We start from the raw sequence: 16,168 nt of genomic DNA, 5'->3' as shown, positions 1-16,168 counted from the left end.
TTCAGAGAGGCAACGAGATTTCCCTCAGACAACTTTAATTAACCAGATGCACACGTTATTTAGAAGACACACCACCCCTTCCCTCAGACAGCTTTTATATCACCTTCCCTGACCTTGAGGTGGTTTCTGAGGCCCCGGGGCCCCACGGAGACTCTGCAGTCCTGCTGAGGGGGGAAGTGAAGGCCGGGGTCCTGAGTCTCAGCCCCCGGGGAGCCCAGCCCCTGAGAGGTGGGGAGCAGGGGGCTTGGGGAGCCAGAGCTGAGTGGGGAGGGGGAGGATGAAGGGGGAGAGTGAGGGGAAGGGGAGGGGGAGGAAGGGGAGGGGAGGGGGAGGAAAGGGAGGGGAGGATGAAGGAGGAGAATGAGGGGGAGGGGAGGGGGAGGAAGGGGAGGGGAGGATGAAGGAGGAGAATGAGGAGAATGAGGGGGACGGGAGGGGGAGGAAGGGGAGGGGAGGGGAAGGATGAAGGGGGAAGAGAAAGACCAGCCCCAGGGCCCCTCCTCAGCCCCCTGGACACAGAGCTGTGTCCTCACTGGGCAGAGGGGACATCAACCTGTCAGGGTCCAGAACCAGGACTCTCCCCAGAATCACCCTCCTTAGGATGTGTGTGTGTGTGTGTGGGGTGTGTGTGTGTGGGGGGGGTGTGTGTGTGTGCCTGCGAGTGCATCAAGTCAAGTGACGGTCATGAGCCATCAAAACCCAGCTTGAGATTCATGTTGATGTGTGACAGAAAACAACAAAATTCTGTAAAGCAATTATCCTTCAATTAAAAAATAAGTTAAAAAAAAACCCAGCTCAACTAGCTTAAGGAAAAAAGACTACAAAATCCCATATGTCAGGGAGCGCACTGAGGTGGTCTGAGGAAGGAGGGCCCCCTCCCCTCTCCTGTATCCCTGTGGCTTCCCCCTGGACTTTGGTCCCTGGCCCTGCGCCCCAGTTCTTCCAGCAGTGGGGGCACAGTGGTCTGAACTTGGGCTCTAGCCCAGCAGCTCCCAACTGTGAACCGTGAACCCCAAGTGTGGGTCCAGGCAGGGCACTTGCAACCCAGAGAAGCAGGAACAAGATGCTGGCCCTCCAGGTGGGGACCGCACATCAGGAGCAGTGGCCCTGAGCTGGGCGGGGCAGGGCGGGGTGGGCGCATCCTGTGACTCCAGGGTGTTTCTTCCACAGCTGACTTTCCTCTGGAAATGGGGTGCGGTGTTGGAAGGCTCCGCTCATCTGTCTGTCTAAACGGGGGTGTCCTTGGTCAGAAGCCCAGAGGACAAGTTCGCATAGATGGGCTGTCCCCGCTGCTCCGCAGGGTCCCTCTGACGTTCCTCCAACCAGAGCACAGCACCAACCAAGCCGAGCAAGAAGGGCACCTTCAGGAACACCAGGAGCACGTAGTGGGTCCTGGGAGGGGGCGCAGAGCAGTCAGAGCCCCGGGCTCCTCCATGCCCACCCCCCCAGAACTTGGACACCGGGGAGCCTTACAGGGAGCAAAGCCTGTGACCCTGCGCTCGGCAGCCCCGTCTGAAGACTCCCAGGGACTGCTTAATGGCTCAGTCCTGAGGACTCCTTGGAATAGCTCAGCTTTGCAGCTTTGCCCTGTTCTGTGCCCACTTTCCTCTCCAATTTCACCTTTGCCTGAAGCACATCTCAGCGCAGGAGATGCACCTGCCGGTCACCCACGGCAGGCTGGCTCTGTGTTCTCACCGCTCCCACGACTGCCAGCTCCAGGTTGCTAAACCTGGAGGTTTGTATCTCGTCTCCCTCCGCATCCAAAAGTCATCTGCGCTCTTTTGTTGAATGGGCAGAGGACCCGCGACCTCCCCTCCAGCAGGGATGCTAATAGAGGAGGAGTCTGCAGAGCAGACGGGGCTCAAATGGGAAGATAGAGGATGAGGAGGGGCCTGGGTGGAGGGGCACGGGGGGTGGGCTTGGGGCCTTGGCTCTGACCGAGGTGGGCTCCAGGATAAGGTGACTGACTGCATGAGGGTTGATGGCCCCATAGGAGAGGCCGCAGAAGAAAGGACCACAGCTACTCACCTTCTGTAGGGGCGGGAGGACGAGGCTAGATGGCTAGTGTTCGTCTTCCTGGAGACCTGGCTTCCTACTACGGCCAGAGCAGCTTCCCCTACACACAGGCAAAGTCGCCCCAGGTCATCAGCACAGACCCGGGGTGCGTCCTCCCCTCACCATGCCCCACTGCACTCAGCCCTCACAGGAGACCCCCTTCCCCTGGTCCAGGGGGCTTCCTCTCTCTGGCTGCAGTCCCTCTGGCTTCTCCCCTTTCTACCAGGTCATCTGAACCACAATACACAGTCATGTCCGCCCTCGTTTCCAGGTGTGGCCGAAAGGAATAGAATTAAATATGTCATTCCCAGTCTCCCAGTTCATCCCATCCTCCACGTGTAGTGGGAAGCTGCTCTGTAGCCCCAGGAGCTCAGATGGGTGCTCTGTGATGACCTAGCAGGTGGGAAGAGGCGGTGATGGGTGCTCTGTGATGACCTAGTGGGTGGGAAGAGGCGGTGATGGGAAGGAGGTTCAGAAGGGACGGGAAATTGTATGCATATGGTTGATTTACTTCACTGTACAGAAGAAACCAATGCAACATTGTAAAGCAAGTATCCTCCAATTAGAAATTTAAAAGAAGAAAAAGGATGTATATAGTAATATATGACTAACTGAATCCCTTTGCTGTACAGTGGAAATTAACACAGCATTGTAAATCAACTATGGAGTTGGATCCCTGGGTTGGGAAGATCCCCTGGCGGAGGGCACTGCTACCCACTCCCGTATTCTTGCCTGGAGAATCCCAAGGGCAGAGGAGCCTGGTGGGCTACAGTCCGTGGGGTTGCAGAATTGGGCATGACTGAACAACTAACGCTTCCACAAATCAACTGTACTTCAAAAAAAATAAATTTTTAAGATGAAAAAAAATTACATTCTGATTAAAAAAGAATTCAAAAGAAAATGAAATAAAAGTAAGCACCGCGTTTTATTCTGGAGAGAGAGAAAAATCACACCACAAGTGGAACTTTTTGGTTGAAGGTGGTGGAAATCCCTGGTCCTTTCTGCTCAATAATGCCCAAGCAAACGGGGCTCAAGAACAGATAGTTCTGGAAACAGGGCATCTAGTTACTGGCATGGAAATGAGCGAGGGGGATTCCAGAAGACTGGTGGATGAGAGGACCCCTTCCGGTGAAATAAATAGTGAACATCGACAGTGATGAAGGAGATATATATCTCATTATGAGAAACTATGGAGATGATTTATTGTGAGCAGCCTGGTCTCCAGAGAGCAGAGGCCCCAGAGCACCCTGGGTGGCCGGGTTCCTGGGGTTCAGCACTGGGACGCACTGGGTTACCCCAGATGTCCCTCTGTGCCCCTCTGCGTAATGACAGGTCCCGGGTGTGATGACCACAGGTTGGCCACTTCCTAGAGTGATGCTCTGGGACATCACTGCAGGGGCCTCAGAGAGACCTCGGGGATACGGTGGGCAGCCGGGCTGGGAAGTGATGCTCTGCCTTGGTCTCTTCCCCTTCCTCCCCATCCGTCTGTCCCTTGGTCTTGCTCACACTCACTCTCAGACACCATCCTTTCTCTCCTGCCCTCGGGGAGGGGTGGGGAGGGGACTTCATTCTTCCAATCCTGAGCACCAGGGCCCCGGAGCGTAGACAGGAGGCTCTTACTTGGACCAACAGTCACTTTAATTTGTGTGCCCAGGTTGGCTCCAGGGTTCTCAATCCCGCACCAGTAAGTGTCTGCATCATCCGGCCTGAGCTCCTGCATGGTCACTGTGAACGAGCGGTTTCTCTGATTGTCCTTGATGGACACGCGGGCTCCTTTCTCTTCTCGCTCTAATCCCTGGGTTTCCACAAGGATCCGGCATGAGGCCCACCATGCTCCTCGGCACCACCACTTCTTACTGGTTTCCCATCCAGAGTCGTAGTGACATTGCACGCTCAACGACTCCCTCTCCCGGCCCCAAACGGACTCTGGGCCTCGAATGGACAAACAGCCTGGAAAACAGAACCCAGAATCCAGCTCATGCCAGAGCTAGGCCAGACTGATGTCCGAGCTTGCACCAGGGTGCCTGGCCTTCCCAGAAGCCCCCAGCTGATGCCTCAAGTCCACCTCCTCCTCCCCACCAGCTGCCTGGGTCTCTTTGGTCCCCGTGTCCCTACACCTGCTCACCACATCTGCTTTTCTGGCACTTTCTTTCCATGTACTCTCAACACTGTTCTCAACCGGCTCCTCCTCTTCTCCAACCACCAGGTCCCCAAGGCCTCTGCGGGTTCTCTTCTCTCCCTTCCTCTTTAAATCTTGGTGTCAACAGTGGTGCTGTGTTGATAAATGCCTAACAACCCGTCTTCGGGGGTAAAAATAGTCTCCGGTTTGGAGTGCTTTCCAATTTCCAGAGCGTAAATATTCCCACGGCTGACGTCAGGCTATCCACGTGACATCACTGGGCACCGAGGTGGGAAGAGGCATCCCCAGTCTGAGCCAGCTCTCCCGAGGAGGAGCCAGAGGAGGACCCGGGGTCCCCCCTCCAGCCTTTATCTTGTCTCACTGTATTACGCCCCCAAAGAGTGACTCTCCATTCCTTTGGTTTCAGTTCTTGCCTATATGCTGATGATTCCCAAATCCACATGTGTATCCCCGACTCTCCCCTTGGCCCCAGCCTGCCTGTGCACATGCTGAGTCGCTTCAGTCGTGTCCGACTCTTTGTGACCCCATGGACTGTAGCCCGCCAAGCTCCTCTGTCCGTGGGATTCTCCAGACAAGAATACTGGAGTGGGTTGCCATGCCCTCCTCCAGGGGATCGTCCCGACCCAGGGATGGAAGCTACATCTCTCACGTCTCCTGCACTGCAGGCAGATTCTTTACCACTAGTGCCACCTGGGAAGCCCTGGCCCCAGCCTACTGCTTGCAAATCCACACCGGACGTCTCTTTCCCAGAGTCAGTAGTTACAGAGCTATGACGCTTTTGAGGGGAGCTGCATCGCACAGCTTTGGGGATCTCAGTTCCCCGACCAGGGCCTGAACCTGGGCCACAGTAGTGAAAGTGCAGAGTCCCAACGCCTGGACCACAGGGGACGTCCCGACAGTCACAGAACTGAACGCATCGCTCCTTCCATCCCGACTCACTCTCCTTCAGCACTTCCTCTCTCTTGTGGAGGATTGGCGTGGATGAACCAGCAAGGGTCTGCTGGGAGTGGAACTGGGTGTTCTGTTTTCTGTGAACTGAACGTTTAAACTCACTATGTTCAGATACACAGATACTCTGTCCTTGGCCAGGACCATTTGTGCATTGCCCATGGGGCGATACGCTCACAGGAAGCCTCTCTTGACCATCCCACGGCCCCAGGGCCAGGGCGAGAGCTGGGGTCTGTGCAGGAAGGAAGCAATCAGGTCTGTTGCACCAGGTGTCACCTCTCACACCTCAGACCTTCTCCCTGAAACTATTTTAGTTACTTGGGGTTTGCACTTATGGAAGCAGAATAACTCCCTCCCAAGACGCTCAAGTCCTGGGCTTCCCCTATGGTTCTTTGGCAAAGAATCCGCCTGCAATGCAGGCGCTATCAGAGACGCGAGTTTGATTCCTGGGCCAGGAAGATCCCCTGGAGTAGGAAATGGTAACCTACTTCAATAATCTTGCCTAGAGAATCCCATGGACAGAGGAACCTGTTGGGCTACAGTCCATGGGGTCACAAAGAGTCAGATACAACTGAGCGACTAAGCACACATCCTAATTCCCAGGAATTCACAGATGCGACTGAAACAAGGCTCTCAAGACGGAAAGCTTATCCTGGGTTATCCAGCTGGGTCCATTGTAATCACAAGGGTCCTTAAACGTGAAAGCAGAAGGGACTTCCCAGGCGGTCAAGTGGTCAGGACTCCACGCTTCCACTGCACCCCTGGGTTCAATCCCTGGTCAGGGAACGCAGATTCCTACCAGCCACGTGATCAAAAAGGAAAAAAAAAGTGAAAGAGCTGAAGGAGAGTTAGTATCAGCATCAGAGATCTGAAGACAGAGAAAGGGCTCTCGAGCCAAGGACTGTGGGTGGCTTCTAGAAACTGGGAAAGCTGAGCAGACAGGCTCTTCTGTAGGGCATCCAGAAGGAGGGAACCCTTGCTGACCTCCTGAGTGTAAGCCAGTAGGACCGTTTTGGATTTCTGACCTTCAGAACTGTAAGAAAATAAGTCTGTGTCATTGCAAGCCCCGAGGCTTGTGGTAATTTGTTACAGCAGCCACAGTGAGTGGAGTGGAACCCTGTAGTGCCTGCCCACCTTGTCCTCTGCCTGCCATTCATCTGTGGAAAAACTTTAGCCCATGAATAAGTTTCATTAGAGAAGTGAGAACATGCAGAAGCCAAGAGAAAACCGTCAGGAGAGACCAGATGATAGCGAAGCCGTCCTTAAGCATAGTCAGAGACCTTTAGTTCCTTCGCAAGGGCTACAGATAGCATTGTGAGCCACGCGCTGTGAGCAGTCTTACAGAGATGAGCCCCTCGCCAGGTGGAGAAGTTAATTACAGATGACCAGATTATAGCCATGACATAAGCTGCCACAATTCCAAGAACTGGCCTCAGGGAAATGAGAACAAACCGACCCTAGAACCGAAGACTAACTGTACTTAAAATAATACGATGACACTGGTCAGACCACTGATGACCAACTTCAAGTTGACTGTCAGAGCTGACTGTGCTGTTTCTGCATGGAGCCCCCTCCTGCAGTCTATAAAAGCTCTGGCCTCTTGACTGTCAGTGGGAGGGGGATCAGCCTTTCGGCAGGCGTCCGTGCCTAGCACCCACCCCGCCCTGTTGCTGGCATCGAAACTAAAGCAAACTTCCCACCAACCTGGTGTCTTTAATGGCTTTTGAGCAGCGAGCAGCCCGCCCCTGCTTTTGGTTATAAGAAAGTAGTGTAGATTTCAATCAGCAGAACTAATGCTACTCTCTCCTCAAACCAGCACCACCACGAGCACCTCTAACTGGAGACCCTGGCACCTTCGCTGCCCTGTCCTCTCCCTTCCCGTCCACAACAACGGGTAACCAGTTAGTCAGCTCTCCCTCAAAAACGGGGGCTTCCCTGGTGGCTCAGTGGGAAAGAATCCACCTGCCAATGCAGGAGACTTGGGTTTGATCCCTGGGCCAGGAGGACCTCTGGAGAAGAAATTGCCAACCCTCTCCAGTATTCTTACCTGGGAAATCCCATGGACAGAGGAGCCCGGTGGGCTACAATCCATAGGGTCACAAAGAGTCAGACAGGATTGAGCGACTTAGCCCAGGACACCCCAAAAATGCTTGTCCAAATGACTGTCTTGTTTCCTCTGCCATCAAGGTCCACGGGGACAGCCTGACATGCTAGAAAGAGACTGAGCTTTGGGCCCAGAAAGACCTGTTGGCCACAGGCTAGTTGGGAAACTTTAGGTTGCTTCCTCTCTGAGCCTTGCTTCTGTATTTGTAAACTGGCTAGCTGCTTTCCACCTTGCAGGTTCTTCTTGGGGATGTGAGCAACCCTCAACACTCAGGAGTTGCCCCATCAGTGGTAGCCCAGCTGCAGCCCTGCTCTGCTGCCTGGGTCACAGCAGCAGCACCCCTCGGGGTTCCCCAGCCCCCACTGCACCCCTCCTCCTGTCTCCTCTGCACATCGCCACTGGAGTTTTTTACCAAAATTGTCCCCAGATCCTCCTCAATGACACTTGCCATGAGCACTTAAAATCTTTCAGGACCTCTCCTGCAGCCACTTCCCGCTGCCTTGGAATGATTTTAAATGCCTGAGTTTGCTACACTTAAAATGGATAAGCAAAGACCTACTGTCCAGCACAAGGAACTCTGCTCCATGTTACCGGGCAGCCTGGATGGGAGGAGAGCTTGGGAGAGAATGAATACATTGTGTGTATGGCTGAGTCCCTTCTCTGTTCACAAGAAACTGTCACAACACTGTTAATCTGCTCTGCTCCAACACAAAATAAAGTTTTTTTAAAAATGTCTCAGTGTGGTCGTTAGGTCTTTTACAGTCTTGACCCCCATTCTCTGTCCAGTGCCACTTCCTGTGGCTCCCTGCCTCCCACTCTGCCCACCCCCACTTTCCTCTTTCCCTGACTCTGACAGCCTCCTAAGAGGCTGTGTCACTGCCCTTCTCCTTCCTTCCAGCTAGAAAGCCCTGTTCCCAGCCCTGCCTGTCTCCTGGTCATTCTCCAGGTCTCCTTCAAGGTTCAGCCTCCTCTGCAGCCTTCCTCCTTTTGCCCCCACTGCTCCACAGCCCTTTACGGGAAGCTGAATGCTGCACTGGAGTTTTACCATCCTTAGCAGTCTCTCTCTCTGCCTCCCTTGCTAGGACGCTCCGTTCCAAGGAGCAGAGATCTTGTGTTTGTTTATTTTTCTCTCTTCCCAGCCCCAGCCCCTGTGACTTACACAGTGTCTGGATCCTGGTTGGTACTGTTGAAGTTGGTGATTAATTTTGAAAAGAAGCTGGTCATTATGATCTCAGAGAGACTCATCCAAGTCTAGGATCAACTACAGTTTCCACACCAATGAGAAATGAAGTGTAAGGTGCTAGCTGGATTGCTATCCAAACAGTGAACAGTGGAAACAAATCCAAAGCCACCAGTGGGAGGCGGGGCTAATAGATTGTGATCTATCCGACACGTGGTTCAAAGAAAAAGACAGGGACTTGGCTGGTGGTCCAGTGGCTGACTCCCCACTCGCACGGCTGGTGGCCCAGGTTCGATCCCCAGTCGGGGAACTAGATCCCACATGTTGCAGCTAATACCCAGTGCAACCAAATAGCTACATACAGGTTAAAAGAGAAGACAGACCGTAAGGACGAGAAAGACGTCCCAGACAGATTGCTATTGTGTTAAAACAAGTTGCCTGACAGAGTGCGTGTGATTCCACTTCCTTAGTATTTTGATAGCCCATGCATAGGGGGGAAAAATTGATCTTTAATAAGTGGTTAGTGTTGAGTTTGAGGTTTTTGAGCGGAAGTTTCACTTTCTAAGTCACACATTTCTATTTTGTCAAAATCTTCAAAAACATAATTAACCGATAATAAGTAAGTAATGCTCAAAATTCTCCAAGCCAGGCTTCAGCAATATGTGAACTGTGAACTTCCTGATGTTCAAGCTGGTTTTAGAAAAGGCAGAGGAACCAGAGATCAAATTGCCAACATCCGCTGGATCATGGAAAAAGCAAGAGAGTTCCAGAAAAACATCTATTTCTGCTTTATTGACTATGCCAAAGCCTTTGACTGTGTGGATCACAATAAACTGTGGAAAATTCTGAAAGAGATGGGAATACCAGACCACCTGACCTGCCTCTTGAGAAACCTGTATGCAGGTCAGGAAGCAACAGTTAGAACTGGACATGGAACAACAGACTGGTTCCAAATAGAAAAAGGAGTACATCAAGGCTGTATATTGTCACCCTGCTTATTTAACTTCTATGCAGAGTACATCATGAGAAACGCTGGACTGGAAGAAACACAAGCTGGAATCAAGATTGCCGGGAGAAATATCAATAACCTCAGATATGCAGATGACACCACCCTTATGGCAGAAAGTGGAGAGGAACTCAAAAGCCTCTTGATGAAGGTGAAAGTGGAGAGTCAAAAAGTTGGCTTAAAGCTCAACATTCAGAAAACGAAGATCATGGCATCCAGTCCCATCACTTCATGGGAAATATATGGGGGAACAGTGGAAACAGTGTCAGACTTTATTTTTTTGGGCTCCAAAATCACTGCAGATGGTGACTGCAGCCATGAAATTAAAAGACACTTACTCCTTGGAAGGAAAGTTATGACCAAACTAGATAGCCATATTCAAAAGCAGAGACATTACTTTGCCAACAAAGGTTCGTCTAGTCAAGGCTATGGTTTTTCCAGTGGTCGTGTATGGATGTGAGAGTTGGAATGTGAAGAAGGCTGAGCGCCGAAGAATTGATGCTTTTGAACTGTGGTGTTGGAGAAGACTCTTGAGAGTTCCTTGGACTGCAAGGAGATCCAACCAGTCCATTCTGAAGGAGATCAGCCCTGGGATTTCTTTGGAAGGAATGATACTAAAGCTGAAACTCCAGTACTTTGGCCACCTCATGGGAAGAGTTGACTCATTGGAAAAGACTCTGATGCTGGGAGGGATTGGGGGCAGGAGGAGAAGGGGATGACAGAGGATGAGATGGCTGGATGGCATCACTGACTCCATGGACATGAGTCTGAGTGAACTCCGGAGTTAGTGATGGACAGGGAGACCTGGCGTGCTGTGATTCATGGGGTCGCAGAGAGTCGGACACAACTGAGTGACTGAACTGAACTGAATAATGAACATAATTAACAGCTTTTTTTTTCATTAAAAAGGAGTCAATTAAGAGAATTGCTAAAAAAAGACAGGAATTGATGTAAATTAAAATCTTATGTAAGAGTCAGCAGAAAGGGTCCTTTTTTTTTCCCTTAAAAATAAATAACACAGCTATAGTAGGAAGCAAAAGCACAATGAATACAGATTCTATCTGCTGGTGATCATAAACAGCAGAAAACAGGTATGGATACTTGGAAACACAAACGCCACCCACCCCAGGGTAGGGAATTTAACAGAATCATCCAGCACTCATAACGTGATGCGGCTTGTTTTTTAAAAATACATGGGAGGTTTTTATAAACAGAGATTATGATGGATAATAAACTGTTCATTGGACCTACGTGTGTTTTCAAGAGTTTTTTGTTGTTGTTGATTTTTAGTTTTTGTTTTTTGGCCTTGCTGCTGCAGCTTGCAGGATCTTAGTTCCTGACCAGGGATTGAACCTCCGGGCCCCAGCAATGAAAGCAAGAAGTCCTAACTACTGAACCTCCAGGGAATTCCTCCAAGAACTGGTCTGAAGGAAGAGAGAAAAATGATACGACAGTACTGCTGACCTGGGAGCAGAACTCTGAGAAATGTAGCTGATGGGTTTTAAAAGCCTAAGCCTGTTTGGGGCTTCCCTGGTGGTTCAGACAGTAAATAATCTGCCTGCAATACGGGATACCCAGGTTTGATCTGTGCGTCCAGCGAGAAGATCCCCAGGAGAAGGGAATGGCTACCCAACCGGGTGTTCTTGCCTGGAGAACTTCATGGACAGAGGAGCCTGGCTGTTTGAATTTCAATTTCAATTTTTTTTTTGGCTTTCGTGAATTTGAGATATAAACTTTCTTTTTCATGTCAAGCTTTCAGGAAAGTTTGCCCTCTGCAAAATTCTTGGGTGGACAGTCCTGTCTCAAAATCAAGATCATGGTTAATCTCCACATCTAGGCTGATAGCGAGTGACAAATGACGCATAAAAATGAGTCAAATTCACCCAAGGGGGGCTCAGAGCAGAGGTCCTATTCCAGAGGGAGGGTGTGTTGTGCAGTGGGGTTTGATCCTGTCTTAGTTTCCATTTATGGGGCTGAGGGGTCTGGGCTGGTGTTCCCCAGACATCATGCCAGCCCAAGCTAAGAGAAATAGTTTCTGGGGTGCAAATCTGGGCCCCTGGCTATTCTTGCAACACTTCGCTCTTTGGAGAACAGAAATCTCTTATTCCATTCTCAGGGTTGTTGGGGGTCAAGATACCAAGCAGATGAATGTCCAACCAGAAGCTGGGTCGCTGTGACTTCACCATGCCCACCTTCTCTCCTGCCTTTCACAGAGGAAACCCAGGGCGGCTGATGGTGTCTAGACGTGAAAACTTGACTGGCTCGCTCTTTTTTTTCCATCCTTGACTAACTTCATGCCCAAGTTCGTTCAGAATTGGAAGAGGAGGGACTCATCCCCTCTCGCAAGGCCAATCCTCCCCCCAAGCCACCAATCGGCCTGTGTGGCTGTGCGAGTGTGTGTGTTATTCTGTGTCCCTGTGAGTGAATATATGTGTGTGTCTGTGTGTCCATACGAGTGTGTGTGTGTGTATTGTGAGCGTGTGAGAATATAGACGTGAACTGGCATGTGATTCCATAGGTATGTATGTGTGTATGGGTGAGTGTGTTGTGTACATGCATGTAGGAGCATGTGATCCCAACACAGTCCACCCACGCCCTTCTCCTTGGCCTCCCGGTGAGCTGGACGTTGAGGTTAAGAGAGAGAGGAGATGGAGGGCTGGGCTTGGAACTCAGATGGAAAGCTGGACCCCGGGGGTAGATGCAGACATTCTGAGCGGCCATCCTTTGGGAGTCTGGGCCGTCTGGGGTTGCTGTTAGCGACATGGCCGTCACAGACAAGTCAGTCCCACAAGCCATCCACAGGTATCATCAGAAGGCTTCTTCAGCATCAATACCATCAACAATGGCAGTGAGAATTCAGGGACGCCCACAGCCCTACCATCTGAATGGTAGAGTCCTACATCATTAGAGCTAGAAAGGGCTCAAGGACTCCCATCCCACCGGAAATCCAACAAGGAACCAGAACTTGGCTCTCCGGACTCCTTGGCCATGCTCTTTCCTGCAGCCCCTCCACGGAGTGGTCTGTGAGCATCACATGGTCAGTCCCCAGGCCTGGAGGGAGAGGACTTGTGACCCATACCTACTGCCTACATTGTGCAAGCTTCCACACTGTTTCCTGGACGCTAGGGCAATGGTTTTCCATAGAAGAGAAGCCCCTCCCGTCACCCAGGAGTTTCTTCTTTGAAAGCCTCCATTCCTGGGCAGGATATCCCGGGCCTTTCAGAATCCTATCTGTGGCGCTCCTAACCTCAGTTCCAACCAGTCACCCCAAGCCTCTCTGAGAATTCAGAGCTCCCTCTGCATGAACCCAGCGTCCTTTCTCAAGCCTCCAACCCTTGGCATGCAGTTCCCTCTCCGAGGAACACTGGTCCCTCTTCTCCACGTGAAGAGCTGATCCTTCACATTCTCTCAAGCTCATCAGATGGACAGTTGCCATGAGACTGTTCTGCTCAGCTCGTGGGAACTTAGTTCCCTGATCAGAGATTGAACCCAGGCCCTCAGCAGTGAAAGTGCAGAGTCCTAACCGCTGGACCACAAGGGAACTCCCAGCTCCTCTTTTTAATGGTCAGTCCTATTTCTCTTTTCCCTTCCCCAGGGCCAGATGCCTGCCTGGTACAAAGAGGAACCTAGTGAACTTTCGCTGGATGAAGTAACAAAGTCACCTCTCATTTCCCCAAGATATTCTTCCTTGTACCTGGGACAAGGGCTTCTCAGGCGGCACAGTGGTAAAGAACCCACCTGCCAAGGCAGGAGAGGCAAGAGATGTGGATTATAATCCTGGGTCAGGAAGATCTCTGGAGGAGGGCATGGCAACCCACTCCAGTATTCTTGCCTGGAGAACCCCGTGGACAGAGGAGCCTGGTGGAATAGTCCATGGGGTAGCAAAGAGTTGGACACGACTTAGTGACTTAGCATGCACACATATCTGGCACAGACCCTCCACCCCCTCAGCCCCTGCAGGGCCCCAGCCCGCTCACCTGGGAGACTGAGAAGAAGCAGAGCTGGGGGCAGCCTCATGGTCCTGCCTCTGGGTTCCTCTCCCTGCTGACTTACAAACTGGGAAGCACGCCCAGGTGCCAGCTGACTCTCAAAGCTCTGGGCACAGGCAGGCTGGTGCCTTCTGCCTGTCCAGACCGCCTTTGAGTTTCTTACTCATTCGCTTCCTTTTATAGAGTGAGTGTTTCCTGCTTTTAATTATTCAGCATAAGCAGTGCTGTTTCTTGGTGGGGCTGGGTCACAGGGCATGAGAGTGTGCACTAGGTAAGAAAGAGGAAGCTAGGGAGCTGTGCAAGGGAGAAAGGGGGCCTGTGTCTGCAGAGGGGTCAGAGGAGCGGGTATCTGACCTACCAGGCCTTGGGTCTGGTGTCAACTCCAGAAGTGATTCTCCATGAGAGCAATAAGTCCCAGCAGCAGGAAACTCTCCAACTCACATGTCAGGTGTCCATGCTTGGCACACCTGCTGATGCCTCCGTCCAGGTGTTACAGCCATGTGCATAAATGTGCCGGCTACGAAATGAGACGAACCAGGGCTCTAACCCCATGAGCACCACATATAAGCCATAGAACTATGGACAACTTAGGTAATCTTTCTGAGCCTCAGTGTTTATATCTGTAAAATGGACTAATAAGAGTCGTTATGAGAATTTAATGAGGAAACGTATGAGAGGTTCCAAAAACAGAGTTCTGGGGTATGGTTAGCATGGTGTGTCCTTATTCGTACCCTGGGCAAGACTTCAGACTCTAAATGAAGAGTAGGATTAAAATAAGCACAGGATGGGGCTTCCCTGGCAGTCCAGGGGTTAAGACTCTGTGTTCCCACTGCAGGGGGCTTGGGTTCCATCCCTGGTCCGGGAACTAAGATCCTGCATGCCACAGAGTGTAGCCAAAAAAGAAAAAAGCCCAGAACAAGAGGCTGAGAAGAAGCCAGTGGACTGGGTTTCCTCACTAATAATAGGACAAATTCTAATCTTCACCAGATATCATTTAATTCAGATCACAATATATATAACCCAGGAGTAAAACTCTTTAAGAGCAGTTCTGAGAGGCAAGTGAGGGTGTTTCTTTCCAGGTGTCCAGAGCCAAATTGGACAGGGAGCCGTCCCTGGAAGTCCTGTGCTTTGGTGGCTCAGCACACATTCAGAAGGGCTGGGGGGAGTAAGAGGACCTTAGTCACGTACCAGGGCGCAATGGGCCCGAGAAAGTGAGGGGAAGTAGGAAAAGGTTTGGGATATGAGTCTCCCCCAGGTTTTCTCAGAACCAGTCAGTTCACTGCCCCACCATCTTCACTTCTCTGGGAAGGTGGAGCAAGTCTGCTGCTGCTATAAAAAATGTAGGGAGTTCCCTCGGATGTGCAGATGACACCACCCTTATGGCAGAAAGAGAAGAACTAAAGAGCCTCTTGATGAAAGTGAAAGAGAGAGTGAAAAAGTTGGCTTCAAACTCAACATTCAGAAAACTAAGATCATGGCATGTGGTCCCGTCACTTCATGGCAAATAGATGGGGAAACAATGGAAACAGTGAGAGACTTTATTTTGGGGGGCTCCAAAATCACTGCAGATAGTGACTGCAGCCATGAAATTAAAAGACACTTGCTACTTGGAAGAAAAGTTATGACCAACCTAGACAGCATATTAAAAAGCATTATTTTGCCAACAAAGGTCCGTCTAGTCAAATCTTTGGTTTTTCCAGTAGTCATGTATGGATGTCAGAGTTGGACTATAAAGAAAGCTGAGTCCTGAAGAATTGATGCCTTTGAACTGTGGTGTTGGAGAAGACTCTTGAGACTCCCTTGGACTGCAAGGAGATCCAACCAGTCCATCCTAAAGGAAATCAGTCCTGAATACTCATTGGAAGGACTGATGCTGAAGCTGAAACTCCAATACTTTGGCCACCTGATGCAAAGAACTGACTCATTGGAAAAGACCCTGATACTGGGAAAGATTGAAGGCGGAAGGAGAAAGGGATGACAGAGGATGAGATGGTTGGATGGCATCACTGACTCAATGGACGTGAGTTTGAGCAAGCTCCGGTCATTGGTGATGGACAGGGAGGTCTGGTGTGCTGCGGTTCATGGGGTCTCAAAGAGTTGGACACGACTGAGGGACTGAGCTGAACTGAACTGAATGTAATAAAGGAGAGAAACCACATTACCCTGAATACTCATTGGAAGAACTGATGCTGAAGCTGAAGCTCCAATACTCTGGCCACCTGATTCAAAGAGCCAACTCATTGGAAAAGACCATGATGCTGGGAAAAGTTGAGGGCAGGAGAAGGGGGTGACAGAGGATGAGATGGTTGGATGGCATCACCAATTGAATGGACATAAACTTGGGTGAACTCCGGGAGGTGATGAGGGACAAGGAGGCCTGGTGTGCTGCAGTCCATGGAGTCATAAAGAGTTGGACACGACTGGATGACGGAACAACAACATGCAAAGCATTATATACAAATCCAGTACTTTTCATGAGAAGCTAGGAATGGAAAGATATCTATAAGGAAACATTCTGCAAACATTAAAACCAGTGGTAGGGACTTCCCTGGGGATCGAGTAGTTAGGACTCCATACTTTCAATGCCAAAAGTGAAAGTCGCTCAGTCACATCCGACTCTTTGCGAACCCATAGACTATATAGTCTGTGGAATTCTCCAGGCCAGAATACTGGAGTGGGTAGCCGTTTCCTCCTCCAGGGGATCTTCCCAACCCAGGGATCAAACCCAGGTCTCCCACATTGCAGG

At 50.9% G+C, this 16,168-nt stretch overlaps 1 protein-coding gene across 1 annotated transcript; it reads right to left on the bottom strand.

Annotated features, from left to right (window-relative positions):
* Positions 1–436: 436 nt before the first annotated feature.
* LOC113878063 (CMRF35-like molecule 7) lies at positions 437–13,560 on the bottom strand. The gene is made up of 4 exons (XM_027518908.1): positions 13,411–13,560; positions 3,676–4,005; positions 2,029–2,116; positions 437–1,392 (listed from the first exon to the last, which is right to left on the bottom strand). Exons 1-4 carry the CDS (start codon positions 13,448–13,450, stop codon positions 1,227–1,229), a joined length of 624 nt encoding a protein of 207 aa, XP_027374709.1. The 5' UTR covers positions 13,451–13,560; the 3' UTR covers positions 437–1,226.
* Positions 13,561–16,168: the final 2,608 nt, after the last annotated feature.

This window comes from Bos indicus x Bos taurus, chromosome 19, assembly GCF_003369695.1.
Source record: "Bos indicus x Bos taurus breed Angus x Brahman F1 hybrid chromosome 19, Bos_hybrid_MaternalHap_v2.0, whole genome shotgun sequence".
NCBI lineage: Eukaryota > Metazoa > Chordata > Mammalia > Artiodactyla > Bovidae > Bos > Bos indicus x Bos taurus.
The sequence above is the reverse complement of the archived record's forward strand: the minus strand, read 5'-3'. Positions and strand labels throughout refer to the sequence as shown.